This window comes from Nematolebias whitei, chromosome 4, assembly GCF_014905685.2.
Source record: "Nematolebias whitei isolate Nwh7 chromosome 4, NemWhi1, whole genome shotgun sequence".
Taxonomy (NCBI): Eukaryota; Metazoa; Chordata; class Actinopteri; order Cyprinodontiformes; family Rivulidae; genus Nematolebias; species Nematolebias whitei.
The window spans coordinates 6,021,168-6,039,599 of NC_056501.1; the positions used below are offsets into that span (position 1 = coordinate 6,021,168).

General features: G+C 43.7%; 1 protein-coding gene across 1 annotated transcript in view; it reads left to right on the forward strand.

The window, feature by feature from the left end:
• Positions 1-17,771, forward strand: part of LOC119408633 (protocadherin Fat 4) — a 53,422-nt gene extending 35,651 nt beyond the window's left edge. The window contains exons 9-15 of the mRNA XM_037675477.1: positions 3,616-3,923; positions 6,121-6,206; positions 6,335-6,514; positions 6,820-6,944; positions 8,390-8,607; positions 13,093-13,354; positions 15,868-17,771. Of these exons, the coding sequence (XP_037531405.1) occupies positions 3,616-3,923; positions 6,121-6,206; positions 6,335-6,514; positions 6,820-6,944; positions 8,390-8,607; positions 13,093-13,354; positions 15,868-17,771 (3,083 nt within the window). The remainder of the gene's footprint in view (positions 1-3,615; positions 3,924-6,120; positions 6,207-6,334; positions 6,515-6,819; positions 6,945-8,389; positions 8,608-13,092; positions 13,355-15,867) is intronic.
• Positions 17,772-18,432: the final 661 nt, after the last annotated feature.

Here is an 18,432-nt window from a genome sequence, read left to right on the forward strand (position 1 = left end):
CCTCCTCATCAAGATGTTCAGGCTTTTCTCGTTTATGTGGCGCCCATCCATCTTCATTTCAGCTGTTTCTGTTTCTGCACTGAAAAAAAAAAGAACAGTTTGATGTTGGATTAAGTTTGAAGGCCTGGTTGTCTTTTTGGAAGGAGGATCTTCCAGTTAAATGAGATCATTTATTGATTTAGTTTTTTCCTGAAGGTTTCAAGATGTTAATGTGGATGAAATGATGTCATCTTGGACACGTCACGTTTAGTTCAGATATTTAAACTGCAGCAGCTTCCTGTTTAGAGTTTAACCGTCACTCTAAGATGATTTGAAGCAGCAAGAGATACACTTTGACATGGGGGGGGGGGGCACTAAATTTACCCCAACCTGTGAAATAAATTAAATAAACCTTGTTTTCTACAACTGACTCGCAAAAGATCTGGAAAGAAGAAACTCAAAGCCGTAAAAATAAAAATTTCACTTTTTATTTTGAAAGAGCTTAAAAATATCTGGAGTGTTGCCGCCAAGATCACAGTTTGATTCAAACTAAAATTTCGTTTGGTAAACGAAGTGAAAAGTAACAAAAATTGGCAATAATTCAGTTTTTTGTTTTTTTAAATATTATCCTGAAACTTGAAGCAAAAACTGTTTTTCGTTAAATATGCTGCTTTATTCTTAGTTTGGACCTTTTTTTTTTGTCATTTTGTAAATTATTTAACTATTAACACCTTTAATCCAGTCAAGTGGTTGGGTTTGTTACTGGTCCTTATACAGGGACGTCAGATTTGACTGGGATTAGAAAAACGTGAGCTGATGCATCAAATCAGATGATTTTTGGTATTTCGGTATTTTATCAGTTTATTAGGTTGTTTCAAAAATCCTTCGTGTCCTCAGGAAAACCAAAGAACAAAACTTGAGTGTCACAAATCAGACGTTTTAAAAATGAGATTGGTGGGCTTGTGTTCATAGAGCTCCCATTAAAAACAAAAATTACATGTCAAAAAAATCTTTAAATGTTTAGCTGTTCCAGTGGTAAAAGTAGAGTAAATACAGAAGTAAATGCATTTAATGTAGAAGTTCAGTGAAATGTACGTTTAACAAATCCAGCAAAGTTAAGTCAGGTCCTCTGGACGTTTTCTTTTTGCTGAAATGTTTTGTCTTTCATCCAGAGGACTTCATCAGTCCAAGGAGCCGCAACAAACTCAGTCTTATAAATAGCACCTTCACATGATGGATCAACCAGTTTGTTGGTGACATCCAGAACCAGCTGTTCACATGTAAAAGGAGAACCATCAGCCCAACGACCGGTTGTTTGTGCCCTAATGGCCACTTGCTATTCACAGAGGGCTGAGCGATACTAGCAATAACAGCATTGTAAGAGGGGGACAGTTGGACACGGAGGTCTTATTAGGTCCTAATTAACATTCTGCAAAAAAAAACGAGGCTGTGAACTCTGAACTATCAGCTGTTTTTTTGTTTGTTTGTTTTGTTTTATACCATCGATACAAAATCTTAAAAGACTCGACGCAGCTGATAAAATGTATTTTTTGTAGGTTCTGAACCAAACTTTTGTAACAAATTTTGTAAAATAAAGTCAGTTCATCGACGGTAAAAGGTTTTAAACTGAAAAGTAGTTGTTAAATTATTGAAATAACATATTTAATTGGTTGAGAAGAACCTTTTTCATGTAAAAAAAATTTAATGAAGTGCCAAAATAAAGAAAAATGTGAGCGTGTCTATTTAGACCACGCCCACATGTAGCCACGCCCCCACATTAAGGCTGTTTTTTTTTCAGTGCATTGCTCAGCTGTAAAGTTTGAACCCTCCTGCTGCTCTCAGGTCAAGGTGAAGGTGGGTCACTTGGACCTGAGGGCAGCAGGAGGGTTCAAACGCCTGCATGAATTGAACGCTTCACCGTGTTCGCTCCATCCATTTGTTCACCCCATCCGTTTGATTTGTTGTTCTGTGAACTCAGGAAGAACGTGTGACTCCATCATCAATCACTGTGAGTGTAACCCCTGTTTTAACGGCGGGTCCTGTCAGAACCGGCTGGATGGATATTTCTGCCACTGTCCGTTTGGTGAGTAATTACAGGAAACGCCAAGGACCGTCCCACTTCATCTGACGACAAGTATATTGTAGAAAACGCTTAAAAAGCAACAATTTTCCACAAAACTAAAATGTTTGTTTTTTTTAATCACTGATGCCATTTTAAAAGGTTTAAATTGGGTCAGCGGTTTAGACCAATGGTTCCCAACCTTGGTCCCTGAGGAACACCATCCTGCACGTTTAGTTGTTTCCATGTTCCAACACCTGATTCAGTGATTTAATTACAGAAGCTGTTAATCACCCATTCATTCAAACCAGGTGTGTAAAAGCAGGAAATCAACTGAAACATGCAGGACGGTGTTCCTCACGGACCAGTGTTGGGCACCACTGGTTTAGATTAGTTGTGGTTAAGGAAGGAAGGAATACATACGCCTCCTCCTATGCGAACGTTTGGAGCAAAGATCTTGTGTGAGCTGCTTGTGCTCGAGTTATGTGTTGGTGCCGACTCTCAGCTACTACTCCAGATTTTAGCTCCATCTGTAGAAATGACAGTTATCGCAGATTTGTGTTGGATTACATCGTTTTTACTTTTCAAGAGAATCCGTTCACTTATTCATGAGAAGTTTAGCTAACAGAAAATTACAGGACTTTTCATGGCGACAATTAGTTGTATTGAAAAAAATAAATTTTTATTCCATTGGGTTGTTCAACTTTATTTATATCGAGAGCCAAAAATAAAAAGTTGGACCTGCCACGAGCAAATCTCAGTCAGTTCCGTTTGTTTTTTTAAATAAAATATATAAAGTTGTACTGTCAGATTATTCTAAAGCAAATATTTATTGTACCGTGCAATCATTTTTTATTTTTGTATGCCATGCACTTCATCAATAGTCCATTTTTTATGCAATATTTTTTCTATTAAATCAGTTAAAAACATTAATCACATCTGTCAGTTTCTCACAGAAGCAAGAGTTTGACCCACTGTGGATGTTTTTAGTGATTTTTCCAGGTCCAAAAAAAAAAAAACTAAACTGGAAAAATTCAAACTTATTTTGGTTTCAGATCTGTTTCATTTTCATGAGAAATCTGAACTAACTGCTCAATTTTTGCAGCAAAAGAAGAAGCAACAAAGACAAACCGTCAGAAATTAGTGGGCTGATCCTGTAAAATCTAAAAAATTACTTTTTGGTCCCAAAGAAGTTGTAATGAAGCCGTTGTTGGCCCGCGGGCCTCGAGTTTGACGTCTGATTTAATGTTAAAGGTCCAATTAAAAACACTTGTTTGTGCTGCAAGACTTTTTCTTATAGAAGGAAAATCCTTGAACGCGGTGAAATTAGCTCGACTTTAACAGTTTGAATAAAAAAAAAAAATTTAAAATCAGGTGTTTAACTTTATGAAGGTCAGATGTTTTAACCCTCCTGCTGCCTTTGACCTCAGCGTCAAGACAGACGAGAGGGTTAGAAATCACATGTCGTCCTGTAATAATGAAAATCTTCTTGTGTTTCACCTGTAGGTATATTTTTATTTTACCAACACTGACCCATCCCTGTTCTGTCTGGTTCCTCCTCTTTGCTCCGTCCTCAGGGGTGTTCGGCAAACACTGCGAACTCAACAGCTACGGGTTCGAGGAGCTCTCCTACATGGAGTTCCCCTCTCTGGATCCCAACAACAACTACATCTACATCAAGTTCGCCACCCTGATGAGCAACGCGCTGCTCATGTACAACCACGACAACCAGACCGGGGACAAGGCCGAGTTCCTGGCTCTGGAGGTCGTCGAGGGACGGCTGCGCTTCTCCTTCAACCTGGGGAGCGGAACGTACAAACTCATGACCACCGTCAAAGTTTCCGACGGGCAGTTCCACACGGTGATCGCCAGGAGAGCCGGGGTGGTGAGAATCAGTCCTGGTTTTTTTAAAAAGATAATCGTCCGACACCCTTAATGCCAGAGTTCTAGAATAAAACCACCTCAAGCTGAGATGGTCAAACACTGAAAACACCACGAGAAACTTTTAGACGACCGTCCTAAGGTGGATGCATTACGGTTTAGTCTCCCTCCGTCTAAAACCTTTCTGCCAAAACTTTTGATCTGCTCAAGATCACCACCTACACTTCATCCCCCAACTCCAAGGTTCAAGGTTTTTAAATAAAGGTTGAATGAATTAACGAATGAGATATTTTGCTAACGCCGCGACAGATGAAGGCACAGAAACTGGTACAAAAACATCACCCTCTGATCTTGGGCTGCTGGTGGTAAAAATCAGCCTCTGTATTTAAATCCTTTAGTTTTCACCATGAGACGGTGATTAAACTGCTGCTCACTGTCTGGTTGAAATTATATTTTACTGCTCGCTGTGATTCACGACACCAGGATCCAAACTGGCTCTGGAATATGAAAATACGTCAGCGGCACGAAGGGAGGACCGGGGCGGCAGTGGCTCGGTGTTCAGAGCCACTGCTGCTGTATATGATTCCCAACCGTGGTCCTTGAGGAACGCCATCCTGCATGTTTCAGTTGTTTCCCTGCTCCAACACACCTGATTCAGTGATTTAAGTACTACTTTGAGTTCTGCAGAAGCCTGTTAATCACCCATTCAAAGCAGGTGTGTCAAAGCAGGGAAACAACTAAAACGTGCAGGATGGTGTTCCTCAAGGACCACGGTTGGGAACCAACTACTGTATTTGTAAACCGGCCACCCCAATCATTTGGGTATACCGTGCTTTTCTAGATTTTACATTACTTAAAATGATCGGGGTGGGCAAAGAATAATCTGTGGTGGGCAAGGCCACCAGTGGCCACCCCCTGACTGCACCATTGCACATGTTCGTGGATAAAACTGCTCCCACTCGCCAGGATCCGTCACCACGCGCCTTCCACGGTGTAGATCGTACCCACTTGAATATCTTGCACCAAAAACATGAATGTTATTTTTTTAGTCCAGAAAAACACTCGTCTCAGAAACTACAAACATTCACTATTTAAACCTCTCAGTGACGATCGTTTGCCACTGAAAACGAACAGATTCTCTCATTAATGAGGACGGGGCCGGTGCATCGGTTCATTTCTCACTCCGTGGCTCATGAACAAGATCCTGAGACTCAGACGCTTTCACATTCGGCTGTGGACCGCCTCAATCCTCGCTGAAGTTCATGTCTTAAAGGGCCAATGGACCCAAACCAGACCCCCACCTCTCCGCGACCACACCTCGAGGTTCTGTATACGAGTCCAACGTCCATTAACTGTGTGTTTAGTGAGTCGTGCTGAAAGTCGTTCTCTGTGGCCGAGTATTTTTATCAGGTTGTGAAAACAAGAACTGCTTTTGGGCACCGAGGTCCATTTTCCTCCAATCAGTTAACACGTGGCCACGACCCACATCTGTCCGTTAGATCCAGACGATAAATCCTGCAACTGACACCGGGTGAGAGGTGGATTACTCCCGATCATACCATCCGTCCATCAGAGACACCATGCACGCTCAGAGTCCCTTCTACGGACAATTTAGTCACCAATTCATCTTATCCGGCGTGTTTATGAACTCTGGGGACAGAAAAATAGTATTTATTTTGATTTTTAGTTTCAGAAATGACGAGAAATTTAAGAACATTTCTATTGTTTCGGTCAGATCGTCAGCTGGTGATCCTCTGGCCGGATCTATCCTGAAAACTCGTTCCATCTGGTCCAAAAAATGTTAAATTATTCCATAACACAAGATCAGATACGAAAATCAGTTGTACCATTTTATTTATAGAGCACTTAAAACAGCGACAAGGCCAACCAAAGTGCTGTACAGACAGAACAACAGGTAACACACAAAGCAAAATACAAAATGAAGTAAATCAAAACTGACCTCAAGGTCATAAATCAAGGTCAACGATTATGCAAGCTCTTTGCGAAATAAAACTGTTTCAAAACCGTCATCTTGTACTTGTGACAGCTAAGATCAAAGGAGAAAACCTGATCAGAGGCATCCAACCTTTGACGAGTTTCTGGTTTAGATCTTTTAAAGCCGCAGTGGCTTGACTCTGGTTTTAAAGAGGAAGGGGCTGATATCCTCAGAGTCACGTGTAACACGTGTTCTTGTCATGCAGGCGGCGTCGCTGACGGTGGACCTGTGTGGCCAGGACCAGGAGCCGGGCTACTGCGCCGTGAGCAACGTGGCGGTCCACACCGACTGGTAAGAGAGCCGCACACGCTCAGCAGCCGCTCCGTGTCTGTGTTCGTGTGCACTCATATGAGAGGAGCCTTTTGGAGGCGTGTCCTCTGACCAGCAGCGTCGTCCTCTGACTCCGTCTGTGTCCACAGGATCCTGGACGTGCAGCCCAACCGGCTCTCGGTGGGAGGCGTCCAGTCAATAGAACCCGTCCTTCATCGCCGCGGTCAGGTCGCCACCCACGACTTCGTCGGCTGCATCATGGAGCTCGCCGTCAACGGCCGCCCGCTGGAGCCCAGTCAGGCGCTGGCGTCCCGCGGCATCCTCGACAGGTCGGCACCTCCTCTCTGTCCTCATCCGTCCATCGTCTCCAACGTCCACGGCTCCCGCTGTGAGACGTCTGTCCACACTAGGGAAGCTTCTACCTGCAGACAGACTCCTGAAGGGAGAGCTGCTGTAGAAGTCCAGGAAGTTCTTTCTTTACGTGTCACTGGTGAATGTTGGGGCTGAGACAGGTCCTTTAAAATGCTAATTGTCCCGGTTCTGAACGAGGTTCTGTCTCTGGGAGACAAATCAAAGCTCATCTGCCTCCACTCGTTTTGTTGCACCCTGAGCGACTGTCGGTTTGTGTTTTCAGATGTCCGAGACTGGAAGGAGCCTGCAGCGCCAGCCCCTGCAGACACGGGGGCACCTGTTTGGACCGCTGGTCCTGGCAGCAGTGTCGGTGCACGGACGGCTTCACCGGCAGATTCTGTGAGAAATGTAAGAGTCGGCTTCATTTCTCCTGATGAGTAAAAAATGTTCATGAAGATTCACCACGAAGCCGGAGCAAACCTCAGCGGAGCTAAAACACGATGCAGAAAACTTTCAGCTGCAGAAAATCATTTCAGCCACGGAGGGAAGTCAGTTTTACATTTTTATGTTTTGACTGAAGTGAGCAGGAAAAAAGTAAAAAGTTTTGTTGAACCTTCGGTTTGATGCGATGTGGGATCTGCAGGATGAGCTGAAATCTGCCGAAGAAGCTAAAACTGAGCATTTGGAGCTAAAGAGACAAAAATAAAATGCTAGGTAAAGGCCAAACAAATGTTAGTGTGAACGTTTTGATGAAATTTGATCTAGAAGCTAAAAGTAGCTAAACAGTAGCTAAAATCAAATAGAAGCAAAAACTCTAGCTCACAGACGGAAGAAAAAAACTAGTTCAAAGGTAAAAGTAGCAAAATTCAACAAATTTTAACATTTTGTGAATTTTCCTACTTTTACCTTTGAACTAGTTTTTTGCTAAAGTAAAAGCTAGCAGCTACATAATGCCAGCTAAAAGCAGCTAAATGATCAGCTAAAAGCTAACGTAACAAAAGGCTAGCTAAAAGCAAAAGAAGACAAATCTAGAACAGGAATGTTAAAACAGATTTTTAAGATGAAGACATTTCTTATCGTTTATAACGAGGAAGTAAAATCTAAAAACAATTCAAAACCAACAGTCGCAGCAAACATTTCCAGAATGCGCCGAAGGTTTTGCTCTGTGAAAAGATGTAAAAATGTTTAGGCTGAAATAAATTTATTAAAACACTAAATGTGAATCCTGAATCTGCAGGATTAGTAAAACAGGAAAGATAAAACCATTTTTGTTTTTGCTACTTGATTAGCTGTGGCGGCCATCTTGAATTGGATTGACTCTAAAATGTTACCAGTTGTAGACGAACGTCGTTACTTTGAGTTTCAATAAAATGTGTTCAGCGGTTCATGAGATATTTTGCTAACATACAAACACTTATTGAACCTCCTGGTAGTGGAAGATAAAAATAACCGAACAGAGTTTTTAGTTGTAGTCTGTACTCGTTGGTAAATCCAGGTTGTAGCTTCTTTTCCCCTCAGTCCAGAAAAATGTGGCCGAAACAACAATCTGCTCGCTGCTTTGGAGCTTCGGCTCATATGAAGCTTTAAACCTCATATTTATACAGATATTAAACTCGTACGTCTGTTACATTAAGTCATGTGGGTGTATTTACATTTGATGCATTTAGAAACCGTTCTCTGAATTCCTCCTCCTCTGAAAGCCTCGGTGTTCTGCTCGAAGGCACATGGGCAGTTAGGGGGGATTCTCTGAGTCTCACTTAAAACCAGGACAAACATTAAGACTAAGGAGGGGGATCGTTTGAACCACGTGAAGCAAAGTGAGCCTTCAGAAACTCAGCGTTTTATCTTCTCAGATGCGACGGCGGACACGGCTCTGTCTCTGGACGGTACCGGCCGCCTGGACTACGCCCTGAAGGAGGGTCCCAAACGAGACGCCCTGCTGAGGCGGTCCCTGCAGGGCGCGATGCCCGACGTTGTCGGACCTGGCAGTTTGGAGGTCAAGTTCAGGACGCGAGGAAAGAGTGGCACGCTGCTGCACGTTCAGGAGAGCAGCAACTACACCACAGTGAAGGTGAGACGAGCGCAGACATCACACCTGCCTCAAAGATGAGCTCATGTGGAGCCGGGCTCCTGAACACGTGCTTTTAGTTCCGTCATATTACAATGACTTCATGTCTCATGCTAATGTCATATTAGCCTGCAGAACGATGCTGCGGCCCCATATCTAACAGAATTACTTTAATCCTGACATCATTACATTTACACACAACTTCTGTGTCCAACTGCACCAAAAAACAAGACGGCGTTAAAATCCCGACAGCCTTGTATTTAAACTTCAGAGTAATCAAAGAGATGCAAGCACAGGAAGTGGGTCAAATCCAGAACCTCAAAACAAAACCTTGAAGATCAGAGATTAGAAATTTTACAGTAGAACTCTACATGCCGAGATCTTAAAAAGTAAAACATAGCGGATGTGCTGATAGTCATCTGTGCTTTGAAGAAAACTGCGTTCCTCCAGATGTGCGGCGCTGCGTTCATCATAACAGAACATCAGTGTGCATATTGGACCATTAATATAAGAGGTATAAATATCAGGTTTAACACTGTCCTCATATGCTTTATTACCAGAATAACTTTCACAATAAAAGCTTTCCAGATTCAGATTGTAATCTGGGCATTGATTGGAGGAACTGGAACAATACGCCATCATTACACTTATCTTCAGCAGATAAAAACTGGCAGGTTCAAGAGATATTTGATCAAAAAAAGAACGTTTGTTCATGTGAAAGTACATTTTATACAGAAATGTCACCACCACACCTTCCTCTACAGTTTTGTTGTACGTTTTTGTGTTTTAACGTACAAAACGTTAAAAATCCTGGACAACCAGGTGTTAAAAATCAATCAGTAAACTTTGCAGCATTTTAGACAAGTTGAAGACGCTGGGGAAGGTTTATGAAGTTCCAACATTCAGTGTTGCAGTAATCAAACTTGGAGCTGATGAAAGCCTGAATGTCCTTTTTCAGGTCAGGTGGATTTACAAAAGTCTTGAACTCGGCTAGAAGACAAAACTTAAAGAAGCTGGTCTGACAACAGAGGCTATTTTTTTAAAAACGTTTTTAATCAAATTTCAGGTTCTTATCAAAATTCACTCTAAATTTTTAACTGTGGTTTTAAACATGGACGTCAGTTCACCAAAGTTACATGAACCAGCATCACCAGAAACAGATGCACTTGGGACTTTTGTTTATTTAAAAACAAGAAGTTTTGTTTAAGTCACTGTTTAATATCAGGAATATAATCAAGAAAATAAGTTTGAAAGTATAAATCTGTAAGTTGTCTGCATAACTATGAAAATAAATTATGCTTGGCTATAACTTGGCATATAAAGGAAGAAAAGGCGAGGGCCGAGAGCGTAGCCCTGTGGTACACCATGAGAGAGAGAGAAGAACCTAGAAGAAGACAGATTTCTATTCAAGTTCTGAGACAAGATCAGACTAAATTAAATACAGACTTTACGCAATGTTAGTGTTGTGGTCGAATAATAAAGTGAGCCCTTCACCTTTTCTCATCATCAGATAGATCAGTGGAGACGTTATGTTCTCTGAAAACCTGTGTAAGGAGAGTCTAGCCAGGATGTTTGGAAAAGAGGAAAAAGAAAAATGATGCATGGCTGTAACTAATTCTGATGGCAGCATACAGAGAGAAAAGGAGAAGCTCAAGAATGGATCCCTGTGGTGCATCACAAGACAGAAGCATCTAGAGGTTTTTAATTACTCGTACGAGTACTTCAGTCAGAAATACTGTACCTTCACTTAATCTTTCTTGGAACATGTCAACGTATATTATTTATCCCTCTATAATTATAGACTCATCACCACTCGTACATTTCTTGTATAAACTGTAAAACGTAAAAACAGAACCCCACAGGTTTTTCTCCGTCACCTTTCTTTTTATTCCCGCTCAGCACCCACCCCCCCACTGTTCCTGGAGCGCTGCCCGGGGAGGCCTTCGCTCACCGTCTTTTTTACGTTTCCTTTCAGACGGCCTCCGTTCTCGACGCTGACCTCCACTTCCCGCTGCAGAATGAAGCGTTTCTCTCCCTCGATTTGGTTTTCAGTTTCTGAGCAGCTTCTGGTGCTCATCAAATCACCATCTCCGTTTCCTTAACAGTTCATAGACGTATCATAAGACCCGTGACAGAAAAAAAAGATTAGTGTGGGAATACACACAATGTGTATATATGTATGTTAGGAGAACTTTATAAAACAACGAGATGTTTAATAGATAAAACTTGTGATCGATTCTCCAGATTTACAGGTCGACATTTTTTGGCTCGAGGTACTTTCCCATTTTAAATCAATTCCTCCGGAAGCTACTTATCACTGCTGACTTTAAGGTTCTTTGTAAAGGAGGAGAACAAGATTACTTTTCCATCGAAGTGGGGAGAACACGAGATTACCATACACTGCAACAGCCACAGAGCCGTGGCTCACGCCAAACTCAGATTTATTCTTTTCCTCACTGAAAAGATCCAAAAGATTGTTTTTGTCCAAATTAGTTGTTCGGCGAAACACAGAAGTGGAGGGAGGATGATGAAGTTCAGTTTGTCCCGACGGGAGGAAGATTTATGAGCTTCAAGCTGCATTTTTGTCTCTGACCTTTGACCCCTGAAAGCAGTGCGGTTGTAGTTTGGTGGAGAATCTGAGAACACGTCCTCTTGTCGGCCATGATTAACGACGATATAATTTATTGCTTTAAACTGAAAAGCTGAAGTTTTGGTCTTTGTTTACGAAGCTTGAAATGAGGAACTGATTGGAGCTCAGAGCTGGTGATGATGCTGGACCCCGAGTCTTAGACGAGCGAGACTACACTTCAACTCAAACATCTGCTGCGGCACCAAAAACTAATCCTATTTTTATTCAAGCAAGTTTCATCTTTGCAGTTTTTCCTGCCGACAAACAGATTTGACCACTTACGTAACCTGCTGGGCAAAAGGTGAGACGCAGTTTGAGACGTTTGGCCCTCTGCCAGAGCCGAGAACACAAACTCCTGGTTTTGGTTCGACGTCAACCGTTCTTTACTTGTAGGTTGGCTCATCGTTAGAAAGTAAACAAATTGTACCAATTATATAAACAGGAGAAGTTCAAGATTATGAAGCCAAGTAGAACTCTGATTTAAATCCTGCAGGAAGACCGTTGATCAAACTGGTGAACTGCAGTAAAAGGAGAAAGATTGGGCTGGATGTCTTTCCTGACAAACCCTCAGAGTCACAAGCTCCGACCATCCAGCTACTGTAGCCTGTTCAGGACCAAGACAACTGTGAGACCTTCGTTTCTCTTTACATTGACGATGGTATCGTCGTCTTGTTCCCACGTTTCCTTCTTCAGGGGTCTCCACAGCCGGTCGTCCTCTGTCCTCACTCCATCCACCTCCATGTCCTCTCCAACTGCTTCCATATGTCTCCTCTTTGTCTTTTTCCTGGCAGCTGCATTTCTAACGTCCTTCTACCAATATACCCACTGTCCCTCCTCTGGACATGTCCAAAGATTAAATATTGACATCTCTTGTTTAACTAAACTCAATATTGTGCTTCTTTATGGTTTTGAAACAAAATCACGTTGGCCAACTCAAAAAGAGGAGCGTTCAGACATGTGATGGACGGGATGTCGTTTTTAAACAGATCAGGACGGGACATATTGTCCTTATGGTCCGTTTGTCTTTCTGTGGAAAATTTCTTGATAACCCTTTAACTCAAATGTAAAACGGCACAGCTGGACATCTCATGGGTCAAAGGTGATCTCTGTTGGTTTCAAGATTGTCCAGCTTGACCTCCCAGTAACATCAAAACATCAACTTAGTTGTCCCCCAGATTGTCTCCATCTGTCCATCCATGCGACAGTCGTCAGTAAGTCGTCCACAGTGTAACTTCACAAACATTTAGGACAGAAAAAGTCCTCAGAGCACGTCTCCACATCAGATCATGTTTTTATTACGACCACTTCCACCCAAGAAATCTTGAGTGGATCTGGTTCTGGTGAAGTCCACGACTCCGATCATAAAATGTTTTGTCTCAGCTGGTAGTCCTCAACAGCTGAGATCTTCACCTGATCTCTTCGTCCATCTACACCATGGACACCGTCATTGTTGGTCAAACTGACCTTTGACCCCTCCACCATCATGTACAACCCTAAGACCTCTACCCAGGTTAAGTCATTTTAGTGATTGTTTTGAGAGCTTTGTTACAACTCATTCACTGGTTCTTGAGATATTTTGCTAACAGAAAAATAAGTGCTTACATGATTGCACAACTTTCATGGTAAAAGCAATGACTTGATGTTTTTTCAATAAATGTTGAAGCTACACGTCAACTTCACGCTCAGCTATCATGTTAACAGCATCACATCATAAAATATTATTACATTATTATTATTTGTGTTTTATTTTATCCAAAGGTTTTGGAAACAAACTCCACGCCACAGGTTCACCGTTGTATTTAAATTCAGCCAACAGTTGAGTACTTAACCAAACGCCTCCTTCTGGTTTTCTCACCCAGCTGAGGAACGGCGTCCTCCACTACGTGTCGGATGCTGGCGTTAGAGGAAAGGTGGAGAGGACGCTGGGAGACGCCACGCTGTCTGACGGACAGTGGCACACGCTCCAGCTGGTCAGAAACGGGTCGTCCACTTTGCTCCGAGTGGACGACAGCCAGCCCAGGATCGTCCAACACGCCACGCAGGACTTCGGAGGTCTCGGTGTGCTGACCTTATCCCTGGGAGGGATCCCACCTGGACCTGCTCAGCATAAAACTGGAGCCGGTGAGTTGTTTTCACAAGGTACAAGCCGTAGCTGCTCAAATAAACAGGTCTGCTTTATAAAGACTGTAGCAGCGTAGTGGTCAGTGCCGTGGTCTTGTAACCCTGAGGTTGTGGGTTCAAGCCCAGGTTGTGTCAGGAAGGGTATCCGGCGTAAAACAAGTGAGTTTGATCGCTGTGGTGACTGTGAAACAAATTAGGGATAATAAAGATTGTTGAACTTGACTCTGAGTCATCAGGACTCTGTACCACAGAGCAGACAGCGTCCCCACTAACTCAGGAACCAGGCAGAAGGATAAACCCTACACAAAACAGGCTCTAGAGCAATGTGGACCCTAACTGGACCTTCCTGAAAGCAGAGAAGAAACCCAAACAGGACTCCAGTCAGCCATCAGGTGAAAAGAAGGAACCCAAGCATGTGATCAGCTGGTTCTGGTTGTCAGCAGCAAACTGGTTGATCCACCCTGAGAAGGTGCTATTTAAGAGACTGAGTTTGTTGCAGCTCCTCAGACTGAGGAAGTCCTTTGGATAAAAGATGGTAAATGGACTGTTCTACAGCGCCTTTCTACCTGATCAAGACACTCGAAGCTCTTTACAACAATCTGTGCCTCGTTTACCCATTCATACAGCTCTATACTAGATCTCTACAAAGCTAATTGAACGACTCATTCTAAAGAGACTAATCAGAGCTTTATCACATTCATACACTGATGGGACACACATCAGAGGCAACGAGGGGTTCAGTGTCTTGCCCAGGGACACTTCGGCATGTGACTGCTGGTGGATTTGAACCCCCAACTCTTGCATTGGAGGACGACTGCTCTAACCACTCAGCCACAGCTGCAAAGATGAAACGTTTCAACAAAGAAGAATCCGCCTGGAGGACCCGACTCAACCCTGTTAGCTTTAAAAGAACTGTTTTAGGAAAATAAACAGAGATTGGTTAAAGTTTGTAAATGTCGTAACACAATCTGACCCGACGGAAAATCTCTCAAGATCATTTTTCACTTAGAGGACATGTTGAGGATAAACTCGGCTACTACATTACCACTGTACAAATATCTGTCATTTGTCTGTGTTGACTGTGGTGGCCATCTTGGATCAAGTTGGGTCCAAAAGACAATCGGTTGTAGATGTACATCCAATAATTAATTCCTGGGATTTTTACTTCAATTCATCCAGTAGTTCATGAAATATTTTGCTAACAGACAAAAATCACAGGTCAAAAATAAAATCACCATTTCACAGTCATGTGACAGGTAGATGACATCTCCGTGTCAAAAAACAGATAATGTTAGAGTTAGAAATATAAAAGTGACATTTAATAACTGACTTAATTATCAAAATGTTCTTTACGAGCATCAGTTCAGTCATTTTTCTTCTTGAAAGATAGTTTTGTTTGTTTTGTTCAAACATTCGTGAAATTTATTGCAGAAATAAAATCACAGTTTAGATCTTGCCTCCTTCAAACATCAATATGTTAAAAAGTTCATTCGTACATTTTAAAAACGCGACTGTTTCTAAAATACGTTATAAAACCGGCAGCCAAGAAAATCCTGACGCACGTCGGAGCTGCATTTGTTGCTTCGTCAGTATTTCAAACTGCATTCAATTTATTTGCCGTTTGTTCTGTAAATAACTTTCGGCTGATTTCACGTGTTGTATTCGAGGCTGTGTGCACGGATTAATCCACCAACGAAGGTTTTTTATGTTTCCGTTGGTCCATAAACTTTGGTCGACGCTTCTGTTTTGTCTTCGATCACAGCTCAGACGTCCTTGAGTTTATGTTTGGAAAACGTGAACAGAAAGGAGGTACCGTAATGCAACACGGTACATTTAAGGGTTTCATTGGGGGTGGGGGGCAAAGCTTATTCTATGGACTAATATGGTAAAAATGAGCATTTTGAATAATTTGTTGAGGCCTTGTGCAAAGGGACCGTTTCAAAACAAACATGTCAGCACGCAGACCGCCTGTTAACCGCTCTTTATCTCTGTGTCTGAACGCTCGAGCTCTGCCGAGCGCTTGCTTTCCCCTCAAGCGAACGAAAGGGCCCAAATGGATTTAATCTGCGCTGGGATAAATTCAATAAAATTCTGTTTACGTCGGTGAGGCAGCGCTGTCAGGCAACGCACAAAGCAGCGGGCTGAATTAGACACGGGAGACATTCATCCAACCCAGATGCATGTCATCAAGCGAAGGGTTCTCTGTCAGAGAACATTTTAAAATATCTTCCCTTAAATTGGCCCGTGAAGCATGTTTTAAAGATATTTTTTTGTTTTGTGTTGAGTTGATTTATTCTGTATTTTTCTTTTGGAAGCTTGAACCCTTCACCTCTGATTGCAGCTCCCAGATCCTTCTGTTTGTAAGCAATCAACCAGTATTGGAAGACGTTTTTAAAACCACCGGTCTGCAGATAATCGGAAACTCTCGTCCTTCAGGCCTCTGTTGTGTCCTTGTTAGCTGCTGTTGCCTGGTTTTTGTTAACTGGGTGGTTCTTTCTTCTGTTTTTCTGCAGGTTTTGATGGCTGCTTGGCTTACGTGAAGTACAACGGGGAGAACCTGCCATTTACCGGAGAGCACGACCGCGTCGCCTTAACTAAGACCAGTTCATCTGTCAAAATTGGGTGCAGAGGTCCAAACCTGTGTGAAAGCAGCCCGTGTGGGAATGGCTTGATGTGCGTCAACCAGTGGTATACATATCAGTGTGTCCAGCCTGGCGACTGCACCTCTAATCCCTGTCAGAACCACGGCAGTTGCGTGCCAGATCCACACTCGGGCTTCACCTGTGTTTGCTCTGAATTGCACACTGGCAAGACCTGCGAGACCCTGGTGGCTTGTCTGGGGGTGCAGTGTCCTCAGGGAACAGTTTGCAACACCGCAAACGATGGTGGATTCATCTGCAGCCCCAGCCCCACAGCAGAGACCATGGTCCTCCCAATATGGGCCGTACCAGCTATTGTTGGCAGCTGTGCCACTGTCCTTGCCTTGGTGGTACTCAGCCTGATCTTGTGCAACCACTGCAAGGACCGCAACAAGACCAAAGTGCCAAAGGAACCCAAGGAAAAGAAACCTAAGGAGAAGAAGAAGAAGAAAAAGAAGAAGGGGAGTGAGAATGTAGCTTTCGATGATCCAGACAACATCCCGCCTTATGGAGATGACATGACTGTACGCAAACAACCAGAAGGGAACCCGAAGCCGGACATTATTGAGAGGGAGAACCCTTATCTGATCTATGATGAAACAGACATTCCCCACAGCAATGAGACTGTCCCCAGTGCGCCCTGTGCCCCCTGCAATGGGCCAGAGGCAGATATTGAACATTATGATATAGACAATGCCAGCAGCATCGCTCCTTCAGATGCTGATATCATTCAACACTACAAGCAGTTCCGAAGCCACACACCCAAGTTTTCCATCCAGAGACACAGCCCACTGGGCTTTGCCAGACAGTCTCCTCTACCTCTTGGAGCGACAAGTTACACCTACCAACCTCAGTACACCCAAGCACTGAGGTCAACTCCACTCAGTCACTCCCACTCAGCCTGTCCCACCCCAAACCCTCTCTCCAGACATTCTCCCGCCCCGTTTACCAAACCTTCAACTTTCTACCGCAACACCCCCACCAGAGAGCTCAACCTGGCTCGTCGGGAAGGCAGCCCGTTGGACATGCACAATGACATGTGTCAACCACCACCTATGTTCAACTATGCCACCCGGCTGGGGCGGCGCAGCAAGAGCCCCCAGACTATGGCCAGCCACGGCCACACCTCAAGGCCGAGCAGTCGACTGAAACAACCGATAGAGCAGATCCCCTTGGAGACGGGGCCTCCTGTGGGACTGTCCATCGAGGAGGTGGAGCGCCTTAACACTCCACGTCCACGCAACCCCAGCATCTGCAGCGCTGATCACGGTCGATCCAGTTCAGAGGAGGACTGTCGCAGGCCGCTGTCGAGGGTCCGCAACCCAGCCGACGGCATCCCTGCACCAGAGTCCTCCTCGGAAAGTGACTCACATGACTCCTTCACTTGTTCAGAGATGGAGTACGATCGAGACAAGCCGGTCTCCTACAGCTCCCGGGTTCCTAAGCTCTCTCAAGTCAATGAGTCTGACGCTGACGACGAGGACTATGGCGGGAGGCTGAAGCAGAGGCGGTACTCGGGTCGGCGGGCAGAAGGAGGGCCTGGCTTTACGCCCTCCATTGAGCAGCATTACACCTTGCCCCACAAAATGGGCCAACAAGCTGGGGGCTTCAACTGGGACAATCTTTTGAACTGGGGCCCCGGCTTTGGACAGTATGTAGACGTGTTCAAGGACTTAGCCTCGCTTCCCGAGAACTCGGCTGCAAAAGACATTGAAATGAACAGTGGGGACGGCTCGGTGACCATCCTAAACGAAGGAGAAGCCGAGCAATATGTGTGAGACTATTTATTACGATGCTGTAGAATATAATGTCATTCTCCGTTAAAAAAAGTAACGCTGTATATTTTGGAACAACTTTGGACTTTATGTTTTTGTGAATACTCAACGTAAAAGACGACTTTCAGTGCAGTAAGGCAGAAAGAACTGCACCTGTAAGTGACAGAGCTCATCATTGCCACTTTGGATTAGTTTACCAGACTGTTTTAGGGATTCGTCTTTCAGGGGATCCATGGGTGTCAAGTCTGAATTCAGTTTCACTCCAGTTATCTCGATCAGACCTTTCTGTTCTTTACCTTCTGTCACATTAACAGTTGCGAGATAACGTGGATAACACCAGTGTGAAGAAACTTGGTGTCAAACTTTGATTTACTTAATGGGAACCAGGTGTGTTCTAACTGCACGTGATGCCACCATGTGTGCACAGAGGACGGGCCCCACCACAGAGACGATTCCTTTCTGTCTCTGTTCACAAAGACTGTCTGAAGAGTGAGACAGAATCAGGTCTGCTGCCTTACAGACATTTGAGGAAACAGGAGAGCACTTTCTTCTCCTCTGTTTTTGTTTGTTTGTTTGTTTTCTGGCCTAAGGAGATGAGGTTTTTATTGATTCGGGGGTGGGTGGGGGTAGTTTTTGTTACATTAACATTCTCTGACCAGCCAAT